This window comes from Triturus cristatus, chromosome 5_2 (assembly GCF_964204655.1).
Source record: "Triturus cristatus chromosome 5_2, aTriCri1.1, whole genome shotgun sequence".
Classification (NCBI taxonomy): domain Eukaryota; kingdom Metazoa; phylum Chordata; class Amphibia; order Caudata; family Salamandridae; genus Triturus; species Triturus cristatus.
Genome location: NC_140588.1, coordinates 436,692,294 through 436,712,945, shown reverse-complemented (window position 1 = coordinate 436,712,945; position 20,652 = coordinate 436,692,294). Strand labels below are relative to the sequence as shown.

At 41.0% G+C, this 20,652-nt stretch overlaps 1 protein-coding gene across 1 annotated transcript in view; it reads right to left on the bottom strand.

Moving 5' to 3' along the window:
* The window catches only part of ADCY1 (adenylate cyclase 1), a 1,095,828-nt gene that overhangs the window by 18,491 nt on the left and 1,056,685 nt on the right, over window positions 1-20,652 (bottom strand). The window contains exon 20 of the mRNA XM_085606626.1: window positions 17,741-17,865. Coding sequence (XP_085462752.1) covers window positions 17,741-17,865 — 125 coding nt within the window. The remainder of the gene's footprint in view (window positions 1-17,740; window positions 17,866-20,652) is intronic.

Genomic DNA, 20,652 nt, shown 5'->3' with positions numbered 1-20,652 from the left:
AGCTGCTACTTCCCAGGGGCTGTCATGATCATTAAAAGGACCATTGCGATGTCTTGAAGGATAGAAAAAGGAAAGTCGCTTGGTGCCTATACCTCCATTTACACACGGGTACTCCCAAGAGCAAATATAGTCTACTACTCGGGGGTCTTCGAATGTAATCACAATACAATCTCCCGGTATTGTTTTTCTGCCGTTTCCCACCCAGGGAGTCCTACGTACCATCAGAATCCTACATGGCCAAGTTGCTGGAATAGGGCAATTGGTATTTAGCCAATGTTAGGCCTTGTTTTTCAGTGACCACGTAGGTTCTGCATTGTAATCCACTAACTCGGGCACACCTGTCATTACAACTACAAAGGGACATGCTTCCGGTGGCATATCAACAGCAACTCTACCTTCGGGAAGTCCCCTAGAATCACCTCTGTTGGATACTGCGGCCGAAGTTTGTGGGGCAGGTGTTTTGAGAGCCGGCATTTTAGGTGCCAATTTTTTAGGTGCCGTTGTTTTAGGCGCAGGTGTTGTTGCTGACAGAGCATTACCCTGGGGTAAGGTTATGGTAGCATTAGTGGAAGGTTTCGCTACTCTGTTAATATTTAATGTTTCAGGGGGTGTTGGTTTAGGTGTTACATCTTAAGGTATAGGTACATTCTTTTGTATGGCTGCGGGCTTGAGAAGAGTCTGTTTGTTTCCCCCCATTTTTTGGGCCCCCGGCACTTGCTTGGACTTTGTGAGGTTTATAAAATTAGATAGCTGGTTCTCTATCTGTAATAATCTTGCTTCTACTGGTGCAAGGAAAGATTTCAATAGATCTGCAATATTATTTAGCAGTTGTGAGTTATTGCTATCGCTTATTTCCTTACTGCAGGGTGATGATTGCAGGGTAATGGGGTCTGGAGTATCATGTGCGGACTGATTTATGATCACAGAATCTACTACCTGTTCGGCTCTAGGGGGTGCGTTCTCTTTCCTACTAGGCGTGTCACTGATCTCATTGGGGATGGGATTTTTCAGATCATTCTTTCTTTTCCTTATAGCGCCCTCCCTCCTCCCTCTTGCTTGCCTTGTTTCATCCGGTGCGATTTGGGATATCAGCTCTGATGTCCTTTCTAAGTCTGAGCTTATCTGGAGATCGGAAAGCTGGGAGGCCGACAGGTCCACATTGTTTGGTAGGCTGCGCCTACCCTCACAAAGCGTCCTTCGCCCAGAATTGTTGTCTATTACGGGGGTTCTTACATCCGCTAAGTTGCCCATGGAGGATCTCTTAGCGAGCGCTAAATCCAAAGACACCCTACCTTCCATCAGACTAATACTTTGGTCTATGAATGAGTTTGCCTTGGTGATGAATTCGTCCATGGGACCTAAAAGCTTGCCCCCACCCCCCGATACTTTGGTTTTATTTCCTCTAGTTAAGACCATTGTTCCTGGTAGGCCAATACAAGGAGTTAACGTCTTATATAAACAAATAGTCAGTAAAGCTGAATCTTTGGGAACTCACAGGTGCAATGTCAATAAGGTAACAGTACGTACGATTTTAATGTAAGTTCCGGATGAATGGAAGTTAGAGTGATGGCCCGGTCCGGTCTCTCCCGTCCTCGAACGGCCTCAAACGGCCCGCCCTTTGCCCGGGCTTAGCCCCGGGCGCTGCTGCGCGCTCACGCGCAGCGGGGAACTACGTTCCTGAAGTAGGGAAAATAATGAGCGGTGGGGGCGTGGCGATCAGGGAAAGCAGCCCAGGTGTGACTGGTTGGGCACGCATGTACTCCTGGGCAATGGAGTCCCCGCTGCTCGCAGCCCTGGTCAGGATACACTCGCCCCAGGTATTAGGCAGCCCCTTCTGGCAACTCCTGCGATGGTCTGGCGCGCTGCGGGACCCGCGCAGCGGGTCCGGCGAGTTGCTGGCTGGAAGACGGCAAAGAAGAACAAAAGGACAACCCGACAGCGATCTAAGGGCCTCAAGATGCGGTTAGTGTCCCGCTGGTGGAGGGTTGACAGTCCGCTTTTACTCCCGTGGGCGGGAGGACGTGGCGATCAGGGAGAGCAGCCCAGGTGTGACTGGTTGGGCTCGCATGGACTCCTGGGCAATGGAGTCCCCGCTGCTCGCAGCCCTGGTCAGGATACACTCACCCCAGGTATTAGGCAGCCCCTTCTGGCAACTCCCGCGATGGTCTGGCGCGCTGCGGGACCCGCGCAGCGGGTCCGGCGAGTTGCTGGCTGGAAGACGGCAAAGAAGAACAAAAGGACAACCCGACAGCGATCCAAGGGCCTCAAGATGTGGTTAGTATTATTGTTTAAAATGCAGCACGAGGGGAGAGATTGACCCAAAGAGTGTATGACTGAAGCCAAGATCTCTCGTAAGCCAGAACATGGTAGGATATAGGTGATAATGAAAACATTCTAAAACTAAATTTGTCCCACCATTTGAAGGGTGAAGGCTTATTCCAAAAATTATATTGAGAAATAAAGAGAAGCAGAAACAGCAATCCAAATTATAGTGCAATCAATTGGCTGTGAACATACCTTACTTAAAAACAGAAAAAAGACACCATTACAAATCCAATAAAGGCAAATGTGGGAAAAATATATCTACCAGTGTGTAATAAAAGTATAACCGAGTGTTAAAAAACACATTTTATCACAGGATCCTATTAAGGTCAATGTAAGTCTATGGAGTACATAAAAAATACAGAAATATTGATGAAAGAGTCTCATTTAGACCTTTGGGCTCAAAATATGATTTGTGTGAATGGTCTTTGCACCATTTTATTTCTAGGATCATAGTAGAGTAATACAAACAGTGCTTATAGATTTGTTGCGCGCCGTCTTTTTTGTAAGCTTTTAGCAGTGGTATGCAGGAGTCCAAAGAGGAATACATTGGAATAGCATTCAAAAACAAGTGCAAAAAATGTTTGTATCATTCTTTTCAAAAAAGTGTAGATTGGGGAAAAACATGTCCCCAGAATACACTGCACTTAGCGACTGGACAGCTGAGTTGTTTTTATACTTAAGCGTCAAGTTCTAGATGTATGTCCCAGCCGAAAGACTGTGATACAAACATTTACCATCTGAAGACAGAGTCTGTATGTTAAAGATATTGCGTAGGTCTCTTTCGTGTTTTTTTGTATACAAGGGCACACCTCATAAAGAATACAGTTGCCCAGGAGTAATTTGTGTAATTTGCACAGCTGATTTTCTGAATTTGGCTGAGTAGAACTCCACAGTTTGAATTCAGCAGGTGGGAAGTACTGCTAGATGAATTGTGAGAGTTGAAAATCTTGCAACTGGGGCAAGATGCTGAAGCAGGTCAATAGTTTGGTCTCTGTCAGATCAATGTGGGCACTCACACATTTATTTCAAGTAAAGTAATAAATGTGAATCTTTTTGTAACTCTGTTTTACCTTCTTTTGGTATTGCAATACCACCTGCATAATTCTGTTGAAAGTTACTCTTTGCCACTGTTCTGGTCCATAGGAAGCGCTTAGAAAAAAAGGAGCATTAATAAATACCTCTTTTATTTTCAGAAATGTTCTACTCTATGGGACTTCTCTGGTAATGCAGTTACACACCAGAGTCCTTCACAGGATGCAGAAAGGGCAAAGCAGAAGGGAGATTTACTAAACTGGACCCAGGCTAAGTTTGTAAGAGTCTGGCATCAACATTCTGTTAAGTAGGACACTTCACGCCTCCAGAGATTTTTAGGACTTAGTAGGACACTATATTAAGGATTACTTTTGATATGTTTTTTAAACTAAAATTATACCAATAAGATGACCCTTTACAAATATACTGTTAGGAACTGGGTTTCTGGTTGGTAAAGTTTTGCACCCTGTCCAAGCAGGAACCACAATCCTAGTCAGGGTAAGTCAGAAACACACTTTAAATTAACCTGTGGCTCATCCTCTGGTGGCTTTGCATAGAGCCATCAGGCTTAATTTAAAAGGCAATGTTTAGGTGTGGTCTGGCCAAGGGAGAAAATGGCTGCCTAAATCGGTAAATCGGGAGGCCCCCCCCCCCCCCCCCCCCCCGGGAGAGGAGACTTCAACGGAAGCGACTCTCTCACCTGCATTTGGAGGGCTGTTTTTTTGCTATATTCTGCATCGGCAACCTTTGAAGAATTGTTTCCTTTGGGGTTTGAGGCTGCAGCGGACCTGCCATGCCCTTTTTCAATGGAGCTATTCCTTAGGAGAGCGCGACGTCAGCTGGCCTTCTGACATCTCGGAATCCCCAGGCCTCACATGCGCAGAGGCTTCAGTTTTCTGTCACTGTCTCCGCCCTTCAAAACCCGCCTCCACTGCTCAAACTCAATGCCGAACGGAGCTCTGAGGTACTGTTGAGGTCTATTCACACAAATACGACCATAAAAGCCCTAGTAATAGTAATGTGGCAGCCCCGAAGTGGAAAACGCCACATATAATGAGGTGACTCAACTATTTATTCCCTTTTTATAATTTGAACGCGCAGCCAAAGGGAAATGTAATTACTGCTCATATTTATTACTCAGTCTAATATTTGGCTCTTCATATTAAGTTTCATGAGTTAATTGACCCCTGTGATACATACAATTAACTTGGAGAAATAATTCATATAATGAACTGACTGGAATAAATAATTAATTTCAGTTTCTGTCAGCAACAACACTGGCTTCCCTGAATATTACCTCTCAGCGCTTAATGTTTTAATTAAATAAAACCAACACTAGTTCTCAACACCACAGCTTAGAAATGAGAAGCTAAATCCTATAACTTCAACTGGCCAATAGTCTGTATACTTGCCATTGTTTTCTTAACACTGTTGGGTTGAGTGTTTTTTGAGACAGCATTTTGGAGATATATTTCAGAGAATTAAATCATGCACACAGTTTTGATATATACCTTTGTTGATTTTCTGTCAAATATAATAGGAAGGCAAAGGTATTTCTACATGAGAGATGAATTACAACTGAGCAGTGAAAACAATAAGATATTCGTTTTACGCTGTTGCAAAGTGTTGAATTGAGAGCCACGGTTAATGTCAAGCAATAAACGCTGCAATAATTCCTCCGCTCCACTCCTCTTTGCTGAGGTCCTCAAGCAATCAAGCAACAAGCCTACGAAAGGGGCTGCTCCCCCCACAAAGGAGTCACGTCAGAATGCCACTAAATCTGCACAAGGTGATACAATGAACCGTATTTTACAGGAAATTTCCACTGTCAGTTGACGTCTAGAAGACATGGATGCTAATATATCATCTCTGGCAGCTGAGATAAAAACGATCATAACAGAAAATGTGGAATTTCATACGAAAACTGAAGGATTAGACCTGCGATTGACAGCAGTGGAGAGTTGTCTTGATTTAGTACAAAGCAAGGACTAAGAACTTCTATTTCTTCGAAGCAAGTTAGTCGATTTGGAAGACCGTAGTAGAAGAGATAATGTTCACTTCTTTGGCTTTCCGGAGAACATTAAAGGTCAAAATACTAAATTGTTTTTATGCTAAATACTACCGAAGCAAGTTGGTATCACTTTCCATCCTGCATTGGAAATACATAGAGCTCATCGAATTGGCCCTCCACGAAAGGATAACTCAGCTCGACCGAGGCCACTTATTGCTTGTTTCTTGAGGCATGAGCAAGGAAGGCAACTACTAACTGCAGCACGTTCGCAAGGCTCATTTTCACATAATGGTCATGTTATTCATTTGGCTGCAGATTTCTCTAAAGAGACTAATGAGCGACACAAAGCGTTTCTTGCTCTCAGACCTGAACTGCAACCAATGGACATCAAATATGGCTTGTTTGAACCGGCGTGCTTTCGTATTACCAAGAATAGAGACTCTTAAGATTTCTATGATCCAGCAGATCTTCAACAATTCCTGGAACAAATGAATATACAAGACATAGACATACAATCTGCCTCAGCTGATCAAGTGCACACAAGCCTGAATCCCTCACAGCAGACGCTGGACAACAAAAGGCATAATGTTAGCAATCCACGGCACCGAGGAAGAGATCTTGAAAGATCTATCATATCCCAAGATGACAAGTCCTCAGCGCTACATACTGTCTCTAACTTTACGCAAGAGCAGCATAGGGACAAATCCTGTTCTCCTCTTAAAGCTGCCTCAAAAGCAGATTAACTATACTAGTATATCGAGATACACTTGATAACCGCTGGTTATCTCACTTATATAAGTTAAGATATGTAATGTGTTAATAACTTATATTCTCATCATTAGAGAAGATTTAATTATTGAGTTACGAGATATGCTGTAAGTACTCAGTCCTCGAATAACTGAATGCTATAATTAATACTTTGCAGTACATTATACTAAATTTTATCATATTATAAGATGTTATATTATGTATTATCATAGGATATTATTAATATACCTTATATCACTTTTTTCCTCATATTATATATGTGATCATATTTCATGTTTTCATTTCCCTTTCTCCTCTTAAAGCTGTCTCAGAAATGGACTGACAATAATAGCATATTAAGATACAGTTGATAACCGCTATTCATCTCACTTATATATCTTAAGATAATTAATGTGTTCATAACCTAGACTTTCATCATTAGGGAAGAACTGATTAGGTTAGATAATAAGTAAGTACTCAAACTTGGTATGACTGAATTATATATTTAATATTCTGCATCATAGTATACTAAACTGTTTTATATTATAAGATGTTCTATTATGTATTAATATAGGATATTATTATTATACATTATATCATTTTTCCCTCATATTATATATGTGATCACATTTCATGTTTTTATATATCTCTAATCCGTTATCACAATCTTTTCATTTTTGCATCATAAGTAAGTTGTATATTTTCTCGTATTTGCCGTATTTACTATCCTTCTATCGGGGTTCCTCTCTGCGGTAGTGCCCTAGGGGGAACAAACCCACGGTTAACAGTTTAGTATTCTTAGTACTTGATTTATTACTCACTAAACTGCTCATCTAACTCACATTCCTTTTTACAATCTTACCACATTTATGAATTTCTTTTACTTATTCTAATACTTTCTATATAACTGATTATCTACATCTTTTTTCGGAGCCAGAGATCCCCCTCCTTTTATTGTTTCTTTTCCTTTTTCTTTTTTCTTCTCACTCTCCCTCTTATATCTTTCCTCATTTTCGTATTCTATTTCTCAATATATCTTCCTTACTGACATGTCCAATCTGACCAACACACACCCCTTACGTGTATTAACATGGAATGTGCATGGTCTCACACATTACATCACAAGGGAAAAAAGTACTCTCATATCTTCAATCTAAATGAGCAGATGTGGCATTAATCCAGGAAACATATCTGGATGCATTAGAATCTGACAAACTATGTAGTGATTGGGTAGGCAAGGTGATTCATAGTAATGTACAGAAAGAGAAATCTACAACTACCGGTCCCATTCGCAAGTGTGGAGTAGCATTCCTCATCTGCAAATCTCTACAAGTCACCATATCAAGGACATGGACAGACCCTGATGGCCGTTATGTATTTGCCAAGTTACGCATAGGAGATACTTACATTTGTATGGGATAGATCTATGCTCCAACAAGATAAAAAAAAAACATTTTTCTCCATTTGAATTATTTATTAATAGAAATAGCCGCCTCGCAATATCTCATGGTCGGCAATGGGAATATAGTGAGCGACCCAATTTTAGATAAAACAGGTCCTTTAGACAAAAACATTGCTGCAGATAGAGCACTGATGAATGATATTTTGACAGACCACAGGTTAATTGATCATTGGCGTCCCTCACATCCTTCTGACACTGAATATACTGTCTCCTTGCCTACCCATGGTACATTATCTCACTTAGACTACTTTTTTGTATCTCAAAAAATGGTACAATTAATTCAAGATTCCTGTATTTTAGATGCAGCATTGTCCGACCACTGTCCGGTTTCCCTAGCTTTGGAAACTGGAATACCTAGACCAGGCCGCAAACCTTGGCGCAAGAACATTCAACGACATAAATCTACTGAGGGGAAATCCCAATTGAAAACATATTTTCAAGAATATTTATCCACCAATCAGGGTTCTGTGACCTCAAGTAGAATAATATGGGCTGCGGCTAAAGCTACTATTAGATGTCAACTAATGCGTGAGGCTGTGCTAGCCAACAGACAAAATACTGCACAGCAAAAAGAGCTAGAGGAGGAAATACAATCTTACACTCATTTATGTACCGCAACACCAACCCTACAAAATCGTAAATCATAAGAACGTGCCCGAACGGCACTAAATAGCCTCTTTACATCCAAGGCAGAATTTGCACTCCAAAGAATGAAGGGAAGACACTACGAACAAGGAGAGAAAGCAGGCAGATTGTTGGCAGCGCAATCAAGAAAAAGGGAAACAGCTATGGCCATACCAGCCATTAAATCATCTCAAGGCAGTAGACTCACCCAAACACAAGATATAGTAAATGAATTTGCTTCTTTTTAAAAGTCTTGTTATACACCAGGAACTCAAATAGATTCGGAAAGATTGAATGAATTTCTCTAATGGGTGGATCTCCCCCATCTTTCTGACAGGGGCAGGGCATTTCTCGAAGGATAAATTAACAAAGAGGAAATTTCACACGCGATATCTAACCTACCATATCGTTGGACAGGGCATAATATTTTCGATTCTCTGCATGCTGCATTCTGAGAGGCGCCTCTTGACAATTCCTTGGAGCCCCTTTCTAATAAAGCAATAATTTCAGTGCTCCTAAAACCTGGAAAAGATCTTTTACTCTTTTCCAGTTATAGACCTATTTCACTTTTGAATTGTGATATCAAAATTCTTGCCAGTATTCTAGCTTCTCGTCTCAAGAAAGTACTACCCTCACTAATACCCAAGTGGGATTTGTTCCAGGACGCTCATCTAGGAATCATTTACGTACTTTGGCACACACATTGTGGTCTGCAAAAAACCTTTCGCAAGATGAGTTAGCTCTATCATTAGATGCCAAAAAAGCATTTGATCACTTTGAGTGGGAATACCTTTTCAGAGTATTAGAACATTTTGGATTAGGTGATCAGTTTATAAATAAAGTGCGACTATTATATGACAACCCCTCTGCCCAAGTAAATTGTGGAGGCTTCCTACCTGACCCATTTCCAATCAGATGAGGTACTCGTCAGGGATGCCCTTTATCCCCACTTCTTTTCCTTTTAGCTATGGAATCTCTTGTGGCCACTGTTTGCCAATCCGATGAAATTATGTGCATCTTGCTAAGGGTGAATCCAAACTCTACTTCTATACTGACGATATTTTACTCACTCTTACTAATCTTCCTCAATACCTACCATCTTTGCTTCAAAATATAGACAATTTTTCCTCCTTATCAGGTTATAAAATAAATTGGGACAAACGTGAAGCACTACCTATCTCTGATGGAACTACGAGTGCAGCTATACATGGATTGCCTTTTCATTGGAAATCTTCACATCTTAAGTATTTGGGGAATTTGGTTAATAAGGGTATGGAATATATGATCACTGACAATCTGAACCCTTTGATTGCTTTAATGCAGCGAGACTTTGATAAATAGAACATTTTAAATCTCTGTATGTGGGGCAGGGTCCAAGCTGTTGAAATGGTCCTTCTCCCATGCTTTTTATAAACCCTAGGTATGCTTCCTCTTAATATTCCTTCGTCCACATTGTGACTCATTGACTCAAAAATTCAAACTTTTATTTGGGCTAAACCTTGCCTAGCAGTGGCAAAATTAAGAGCTCATCATTCTCATGGAGGAATTAGTCTTCCATCAATTGAACATTACACACTAGTATTACAAATTTCTCAGTTATCATATATGCTGCCGGGGATTTCTGATGTCCCACAATGGGTTCATATAGAACAACACCTATTATACTTAGAATCAGGTATTTCTGCTTTATATGGTACAGGATCTAATCGCCGTAATCCCAAAAGCCCAGTTGAATCTGCTATGAATAGATCCTGGCAAAGGGCACATCGCTTATTAGGCATAAGTCCATATATTCATGAAAAAGCGCCTATTTGGGATAACAGCAGTATTCGCATCAATAAAAAAACATTATCTTGGTCCATATGGCAGTCAACAGGCATACAAACCCTGGATCAAATTCTTCATCACGGTGATTCTAAATCATTTACACAATTAGGAGGAGAATTTGATCTCCCAATGCATCAACCTTTTAAATATATTCAACTTCAACAATGCCTGAAAAAACAACTGGGCCCATCTCCCTGGGTACTTCAAAATTCACAAATACTATCATATTTATACACATGGGGCAGGCATAAGGGTGTAATTTCAGGTCTCTCTAAAACTCTTACAAAGAACCTTTATTCTCAACCCTTTTCATATGCACTACAATCCAAATGGTAGGCTTGACTTACCATTTCCTACACTACAGAGGAATGGGAATTATTGGTGGAAGAACCAGACAAAGGAGCTCGTGAAGCTAGATTAAAATTCTGGCTCTTCAAAATTTTGCATGACTGGCATTGGCCTCCGGCAAAACTGCAAAAAGTAGGATTTCTTTCTCATGCTAATTGCTGGAGATGCCCTAATACTAACTGTGACACAACCCACATTATATGTGAATGTCCAATGATACAGTCTTTTTGGAAATATGTAGGTAAAATCTTACATTCCACAATTCCATTTCACCTCCCACTTACACCTGCTAGTATTCTTCTTCATGATTTAAGACTGTCTCTAAAGATCTCCAAACTTCTGCACCGTCTTTTTCATACAGATTTGGCCACTGCGGAAATATGCATATTACGACATTGGAAATCTGCATACCCCCCTTCACCAGAAGAATTGCTGGCAAATATGATACAAACAGCATCACATGAAAGAGTAATTTATAACCTCCAAAACCAAACTGATGTTTTTCTTCAGGTCTGGTCACCCTTCCTGAATATGAATTGTGATAGTGATATTGATAATACTGTTTCCACAACAAATACCTCTATCCCTTAATCTAATATCATTTCTTTTAGTGTTATTATTCTTACTATCCCCTCTAATCCTCCTCACTTAGTCTCTGGTTCCATTCCTTCTAACTGTATTTTCTCTAAATATATCCCATTTAATCTCATTATAACTTATAATATATCATCTTTTTTTTCTATTCCTATCTTTATTTTATTGTAATCCGCTACTTATATAAATTATTCTATTCTAAAAAATGTTATCCTATAATTCTGATCCAACTTATTTTATTTTATTTTTTCATTATAATGTATTTACGCAATAATTATACAGAATTTTATGATACTATCTTTTACTTACAGTTGTAATGGTTTAATTCATGTATTTATTAGTCCTGTTGTGATATGCTTCTCATTTTCAAGCACTTTTCCCCCCTTCTTTCTCTTTTATATTTCTCTCATCTATTTAATTATCCAACACTTTCATTATTTAATCGAATACTTATCTATTTATATATTCTATTTATTAACAATTGGTACTTAACAAATGCATCTAATTTGTCCTCCAGATTTTAATGTATTTACTTATTTATTATGTACTACCAGTTGCTATTGTTATTACTGTTCTCATGATGAATTGTTTGCAAAATATCAAAAAATATTACAACACAAAAAGGCAATGTGTAGAAAACACCACAACAAGACTCAACCCCAGTTTAGAAAAATAGATTTTATTTTTATGAGTAAAACAAAACCAAAATGACATTAATCCAATCAGTAGAAGTCAAGATATGATTTTTTTTTAAACTAAACTGCTTTGTAGTGCTTTGAAAGAAATAGTGTCAACTGGGGCTATCTGGTAGCGCTTGACCGGGGCAAATCCAGTTAAGGATGACCACGATGGGGCATGGGTTGGATACAGGGGCTAGCCATGGCCCGCTGAACAATACCTTGGATGCGTCGACGTCGAAGGCGATGCATGGACCCAGGGAGGTGATGCGTAGCTGTAAATCTCGCAGATTGGGTGATGCATTGGTTCAGGGCTGCACAAAGTTGAAGATGCATCGAAAGTCAAAATGCGAAGAACATCAGGGTAAATCAGCATCACCGACAACTGCTGGACTGTTGGCGATGAGTGCAGCACAAAGCAATGCATTGGTATTGAGCCACACAAAGTCGGAGATGCGTCGGAAACAGGGGGGTGATGTGTTGTGCAGTCGGCGATGCAATGTTGTCAGGGTCATGGAGCAGCAGTGATGCATCTGTGTCAAGGGAACTGCGTTGGTTCAAATTGGCGCAACGTAGTCAATGTGTGGATTTCCTGGGTTGCAGCACTGAAAACTCACTTTCAAAGGCCCAAGACTGGATTGGCACCCCTTGACAGAACAGGACTCACAGCAGGCAGAGTCCAGGTTCTGGTTGCAGGGGGAAGTCTTTGATATTTCTGAGACTTCAGAAACAGGAGGCAAGCCAACAAGCCTTTGGGGATACTTTTGTTCTGAGATGTAGAGATGCAGGTCCAGTCCTTTTCACTCCCAGGCAAGAGGCACCTGGCCAACAAAGCAAATCATTTCAGCAAAGTGGCGGTCCTTCCTGGCAGCACTGCAGTCCTTCTTCCTCGTAGAATGTCCTCAGTTCCTGAAGTGCTCTGATCTGATGGTGTCAGAGGACTAGTACTTATACCCAGTTGGGCATTTGAAGTTGTGGAGACTTCAAAGAGATGCTCTGAAAGGGACAGAGTCCCTTTTTTCCCTGCCCTGGTTAGAGACTCACTACAGGGAGGTATGCAACCCATTGTGTGGGGACAGGACACAGCCCTTTCAGATGTGTCAGATCTCGCTCCCATTCCGACTAGGATGGCCATTCAAGCACACATATCTTTCCTTTGTGTGTGGCCATCAAGAGGGAATGCAGGAAGTCAGCTGCCACCCACCCAGACCTGTATTCCAGAGACAGGGAGAAGGCACCAAATGGTTAGAGTAAGAAAATGTCAACTTGTAAAAGTGGCATTTTCAGAATTCCAGTTTCAAAAACCAACTTCACCATAACTTATGTTTTTAAATTGTAGTTCCAGAGACTCCAAATTTAGGGGTCCCATCTTTTCCCAATTGGAAATTACACATATAAAATGTAAAAAGGCAATACCAATGCTATCTTATGGAGAGATAGGTCTTGCAGTAGTGAAAAATGAATTTAAGAGCATTTTACTACCAGGTCTTTTGAAACGCAAAAAGTACATGTCCTACTTTTAAAATAAACTGCACCCTGCCCATGGGATGTCCATGGCCTACCTTAGGTGTGCCTGGCAAGTAGGTAAACTTGCCAAGTTGACATGACAGTTTAAAACTTCACTCACTGGCTCTGCAGTGGCAAGCCTGAGACATGTTTAAAGGGCTACTTAAGTGAGTGGCACAATTAGTGCGGCAAGCCCACTAGTAGCATTTGAGTTACAGGCACTAGGGAGTTAAAGGTAAATCAAATATGCCAATTGTGGTTAAACCAATATTACCATGTGTAAGAAAAGAGCGCATGCACTTTAGCACTGGTTAGCAGTGTGTCACGGGGCCGATGACTACATGGGGAACAAGGCATCGTTCTCCCCTGCGACTCATGTGAACCAGGTCCTCTTCATTCATACACAGGCCCCGTATAATGACTATCGCTTTAAGAACACGGAGCTCAGATTCCAGGAAGAGGGCGGTTCAACCATTCTGATGACATCTCCAGAGAGGAGCCAATCGGGAGTAAATGAGGAAACGACGAGTGTGGAAGAGAAACGGAGCAAGGACGCAGAGTGGAGAGTAGAAGCAGGAGGAATCGAAGAAGAGGATGAGAGGAAGCGAACCCGAGAGGCAATCAAAAAATCACCAACAATTCCAGAAGTGGATGAGGAGAAGCCAGGAGGCCCACGACAACACGCTCCGCCCTGCCACGCTCCTGGAGGAATGTGGCTGAACCAGGTACGGTTCCGAATGCGGGGGATCGCGGGTCACTGGGTGGGAAGAGAAAAGAAATAAGAGGGAGGTCACCTATAACCGGAACCGGTGATAGAGCCATAGAGCACGGGGGCGGTTACATTGCACTGTTTTCTTTTGGCTGAAAGGTGTTACCTCCTACACGGGCCCCTACCCTATTCCCCGTTACCTATTTCCAAACGGTCACCTGTGTTTTCTTTATTTTCCTACCGAGGGGATCCTGACGCAGCGACTGAAATAATCCCAGTAGAAGAGGTTGAGAGCAAGAATTGTTCCAACCCGACCACAACGAAGAATAGGGGACAGTCTCAAAATGGTCTTGAAGCCTAAACACTGATAGCATAAAATATAAATAAAGGAGTGTTAACCTCAACAAAAGAGAAAGGCCTGTCATTTCCTTCTGAGTGTGACCCCCCCCCTCCTTGTGAGACGCTGACACAGTGGTAAAGTGCCCAGATTCCAAAAGCCAGCAAAAACGAAGTCAGCAAAAACAGTCGAAAACAGGAGGTCAGAAGTCAAAAAGTCAGGGAAACCATACCAAAGATGCCAGTTGTACCACACACTTTCATAGCAATGTGAAATAAGCAAAATCTATAAGGCTTCTCTATATCCATTAAAATCTTATATCCAACGTCTTGTAAGGATAAGCTAGAAGAAAACACACTTTTTTTTTAAACATTCCCTTTGACTTTGTTCTAGTACGCCTAGTACAGCAAAGATGTTCCTGGAGGTGTGGGAGAGCCGATGGAGAGCACCCATTTGATTATGATAAGGAAGGTGGTGCCAAGGATCTATCATCATCCACAGACAATTTAAGAGTGGTATGGCGGGGTGAAAATAATATTGACTTATTTAGTACACTGGCTAGAGAGAATCTAAACCCTATCAACCTTTGTCTGGAGGACCGGGATCCATGTCCTGAGGTAATTTATGCCTTCACCAAACTATGCTCAGTAATCAAATCCCTGCTGTCTAAACCTATAACTATAGTGCAGCATGATCCAAGGTGGTTTAACCATGAGTGCTCATTGGCCAATAAGCAGCTAAGGGAGGTCCTGTCACACTGCCCAAGGGATGGTTTATTGGTTAAGTCATCAAGGCAGACATATAAACTGGCTATAGCCAAAAGGAAGCCAGAATTACTGAGTGAGCATTGGAACGAACTTGTTAATGCTGCCTGTCTTAAAAACAGGAATACATTTTGGACCAAGGTTAGAGATTTAAGATCAATGGGGCAGCCATCATCCCCCTTAAGCTGCAACATATTAGGTTCAACTTGGGAAAGTAATTTCTCTAAAATTTGCTCTGCGCCTGCCACCGAAGATGATTCACTTAAGTTTAAGGTTTTAACTGAGGTCCCAATATCGATTGAAGAGGTCGAGGAGGCCATTTGTCAGAGCGCTGGCAATAAAGCCCCAGGCCCGATGGATTACCCATTGACCTGATTAAACATAAACCAGATTTTTGGGCCCCATTGCTGTTGAATGTCTTTAAAAATCCAGTCAATGCCCCTTTGCCAGAGACCTGGTCCACTAGTATTATTGTACCTATTTTTAAAAAGGGTGATCGTTCCCTACCAAGTTGTTATTGACCGATCTCCTTAATTGATAACACTCTCAAAATTTTAGGCAGAGTTTTATATAATAAAATTTTAACCTGGGCTGAGGATAATCTCATTTTAGAGCAATGTCAGTTAGGTTTTAGGAGCAAGGTAGGCACAATCGAGCAGTGCTAAAATCTTAATTTGATAATTGGGAATTATACTATTGCACAGCACTCGCCACTTTATTTAGCCTTCATGGACCTGACCTCCGCCTTTGATTTCGTTAATAGATCCCAATTATGGTCCATTCTCCTAGCCTATGGCCTGGACGAGGCCCTTGTCCATTTCTTGGCCTATCTACACACGGATCTGAAAGCACGGGTTAGGATTGGCGGTGGGGGCGAGGTGTCCAACGTTATTAATGTTGGCAGAGGGGAAGGGGGCGTCCTGGTCCCTTTTCTTATTATCATTTATATTAACAATTTGAATACATTTTTAATTACACTTCCAGATGACGTACCCAGAGCTAAAGGTAAAACCCTCCCAGTGCTCTTATATGCAGATGATGCGGTTTTAATTGGACGCACACCAAATGCACTGCACACCTTAGTACTGGGATTTACGAATTTTATGCATACCCTTGACTTATGCACAAATTTTAAGAAATCTTGTATAATGTCCTGTGGGCCAAAGAAGCATTCCCTAAGATCCAGTTTAGTGGGAGATCAAAAATTAGTTTGCACTGCTACCTTTCCATATTTGGGGATGGTCTTTGCTGCGAACGGCACCTGGTCTGAACACATGGTGTTTTATAGGAACAAGTTCTAAAAGGCCACTATTTCTATCCTGAGACTTCCATGCCCAAAAAGTACAGGGGCAATCCCAGCAATTTTAGAGATTTTTAAACGACAGTGCATACCAACAGCGACTTATGGTGCAGAGGTTTGGGGCATCATTAAAACGTTAGTGTCCAATTAGAGGAAAATAGATTTTGCAGAAAGCTCTTGGGCGTACCAATTTCTACCCCCCCAGTATATATGCCATAGTGAATTAAAACTAGGCTATATTGGAGATTTTATAAGGGCCCGTCCTGCTCTGTTTTGGTTAGCCTTAATGAGAAACCCTGCAGCCTCGCTCACTAGGCACATAATAGACGACTGTATTAGCTGTGATAAGGGGATGGATAGCCCATGGCATGCTGGGGTTAACAGAAGCTTGAAAAGTGTTAATTATGAGGGATTGTTTCTAAACCCAATCACAGCTGAAACTGGACAAAAAAAGTCCTCAGAACACCACTATATGCACTTTATAATACAGAAAGAATTGCAAGGGAATCACGGAAACAAACTATCGCTAATTATATACCCATTGTGCAATCTGAATACCATCTACCTAGTTACATCACATTACCCATGACAAACTGGGAGAGAGGTTTATTCTTTCATCTAAGAGCTGGGACTATAAAATATCTGCTTTGCTTCCCTCTGGTGTATAATGCAAAACTCGACTCCCTGCCATGCCCATGTGACGGAAAGAGTGGCCAAACACTCTTACATTTTTTTATTCTTTTGTAGATATTATTACATAAAGTATGCCCAGTGGTTGCTTATCCCATTTTTTAGAAAATTGTCTCCAATTCAATTACCCAATGGTCTTAGCTGTATACTTAACTTGGCTGATGATGAATTAATTTTGCGTGTTGGAACTTTTCTGTGAATGGCCCGTAAATCAATGTGTAACCCATGAAGTAGATCTGCACTTTGTCCTAATATTATGTATTTTTATTTGCTATCTTTGATTTATGATATGTCCATTGTTTTTATTCTTTTATATGTACAACTTTTATGGATATGTTGTTATCCGAATAAAGTCTTTTGGATTTGAATTATTTTTTTTTATAAGGAAGGTGTAGCTTCTACAACGTGGTCCCTAGGTTAAACGATGCACTGTGGTTCAATGAATTGAGATTGCTTTTATTTTTCAGTAGCCTTCTTTCACTGTCTTCCTCTTTATAGAGTCTTGCCAAGGTTTTCTCTATATCTGGTCAGCTTTCGAAGGTAAGGGATTTCCCTTCACACAGAGGACTCTTCAAAGTGTCCTTAACCCACAGATTTCTTTACAGTATGCACTCTAAACTGAGTGATACAGTATCAACTAGTACCTTCAACAACATCCTAATTACGAGAGTTTAGCTACCCAAAGTAACAACCTTTTCATTTAATTTTTGTTGTTGAAAATGCACTTATTTTCAGTTTGTCAGTTAATACGATAAAACACATTTTAAAACCACCAGAAAATGCTTACCTGAATTTTACCCTGTATTCCAGTACTGTCCATTCTGCTGGCAACATTAACAGTGTTTCCCCATATATCGTACTGTGGCCTCCTAGCCCCAATAACTCCAGCAACAACTGGCCCAACATTTATACCTGAAAGAGTGAAAATAACACAGACATTTAAGTATTTTAGGCGATTGATTTTACCTCTCTGAAGAGCTATGATGATAGCTTTAATACTGTGGCTGAAGTGTTAAAAGGCTTTTGTCATTTTACGGCTCGCCGTGGATGACACTTTGCTAATCCTATGCTTAAAGACTTTGCTGTAGAAATGTCTATCTCGACATGGACAGCAATGTGCTAATCCTATAAAAAAAAACTTCGATAGAAAAGTAGGCATTTGAGATAAGCACATTCTGAGTGTCTGGTGTTGTAGGGTCTTCTGTACTGGAGCTGCTTTCCATCTAAACTTGGAAACTACCCAGAGTTCTCTGCTTCTTTTTTGCATATAGACAGCTGCAGCCCATGCAGGTAAGAGCGGTGGGTCAAAGGACTGGGTGAAGGGGATTTCGACAAATGACCAGGAGGGAAAATTAAATAAATAATACATTTTCCCTCACCGTCGTCTGTCAAAATCCCCCCCACCTGGCCCTTATGCACCAACTGCTCTTACCTTACTATATATATATATGGTATTTAATTGGCTGGTCTTCGTGGTTTAAAAACATGTGCAATCACGATCAGCAGTGCACGTATTAGGAAGCAAGGGTTATGATATCTAAAATGAGCTGGGTTTGCATAAACAACACTGGAAAGTTGAAATGTTATAATTACGAAAAATGTTGTATTTGTAGTTTTCTTCTCTTTCATGTGATTGGCTTACACTTTACAAGGTGAGTTCAATATGGCACCCAGTATTTGACAAAGGGCTGTGCCTCGGACGAAAAGCATCATGTTGGCTTTAATTGTCGATTAAAAACTCGGTGATTGAGTAAACTGACATCCTTTGTTGTGTCAGAGCCTGTCTTCATTCATGGATGGGTTTGGCTGGAATATATTACCTACTGGCGGTAGTTAGAGTTAGAACCTTGTTTCCATAGGAAAGGAGTTTTTTGATTTGCCAATAACTTTGGCGCCGTTTGACAAATCTTCACAAAATTTTTAAGACTAATTGTTCACTGAGGTCAGCTCCTGTCTTAAAAGTTGGTGATTCGTTAAGCGGGGGCCAATAAAAAGGGGGATTCCAAAACGTGTTTTCTCTATATTATTTCCATATGACGCTTTAGAAGCAGCGAAAGCCTGAACTGCTGAACGAAATTACACCAAATTTGTCAGAGATATAGCTCTTGGTCCAAAAAGCATGCTTTTTTTAAAATGGTGTAAATCCGTTCAGTAGTTTTTGAGATATTTAAAGATTTACAGATATCGATATTTGAGAATAGTGAGATCTGATTGGCTGAGCCCTCCCCAGCATGAGTTTCCCTCTGATTGGCTGCCAACACTTCAAACCAGGAAGTGTTGGCAGCCATCTTGTGACTCCGTACTGAGGGAGAAAGAAAACGATATCTTTGGTGCCGTTTGACCAATCTTCATAAACTTTTCAAAATAGGAGCGGTCGCGTCAGCTGCTGTCTTGAAATTTTTTGAGTTATATGTCAAGCGGGGTCCGAAAAAAAGGGGAGGGGGTCAAAATGCCTTTTCTCCATGTTAATTTCCATAGGAAACTGTTGACACTGATACAACTGCTAAAAGCAATCACACCAAATTTGGCAGAAAGGTAGCTCTTGGTCTAGAGTGCACTCAATGGTGTAAATCCGTTCAGTAGTTCCTAATAGGTTTGAAGATCTCTCAGATATAAAACTGAGACCTCGGTGGATCCGTGAACCATTCTGATCTTGTGCAGAGATCAGGTTGGCTGCCAATACTTCAAACCAGGAAGTGTTGGCAGCCATCTTGTGACTCAGTTAAACTAAGTCACAAGAGAAAAAACGTGAACAAATAAGAAAACGGTGCAGGGTAGAAACACCCTGAATCCTAGGCCTGTTCAGGGGGTCCCACAGGGACACTGAGGTGCAAAATTACAATATTAAAAAAAAAAAATCGGCGCAAATAGCGGTGGATCCGAACATTTGTCAAAACTTTTAAAAAACAAAGTGCGGGCTGCCGCACTTTGTTTCCTTTAGGCCCCCGAATGGGCCAGGTCCCGTGGGCTATGAATAATAGTGATGCGGGGGCATAGCAAAGAGGAGCCCTGCTATGGACCACCCCTGCTGCTTTGGAGTGCTCTATGCATCACCAGCTCGGGGATCCCTCCAGGCCCAAGATCACCACCTGTGGGTGTAACAACACCCTAAAGGCCTGGCTGAAAGCAACAACCCAAACAATGGTGAGAAGATCATGCTGTGTAATATGTATTTTATATTTGTCCAACCCTAACTGCTTCAACTTTCATTAAAATGTTATCTTGAGTGAATTTGCAACTTGTATATTTATAACTCTAACCACTAGTATCTGTTGTGGTCTTATGTACGTACTAACATTCTTATGTGAATTTAGAGTTTATCTGTTTGTATCTTTTCCTTGAGATAGTTTGCAACTTTTAGATATGTAACTCTAACTGCTAGTATCTGTAGTAGACTTTTGCACTTACTACCATTCTTATGTGAATTTAGAAATTTTCTGTCTGTATTTTATATGTAACTCATATACTCTGAAGTCCTTATGTAATGTAACTGGTCCTTTTGTAAAGCTCTCTGACAGCTTCAGGTAATGTTTGCGCTACATAAAAATGCATTAACTAAGATGGTCAAAAACTTTCATGGGGAGGAACTGGAGGGAGTGTCATCATACCTATCTGGCGGTGGAACACCATGAAAACCAGATCGGGATATGACAATAGAAAAAGGACTTCAATTTGGCAGCCATATTGGAATAGGGGAAA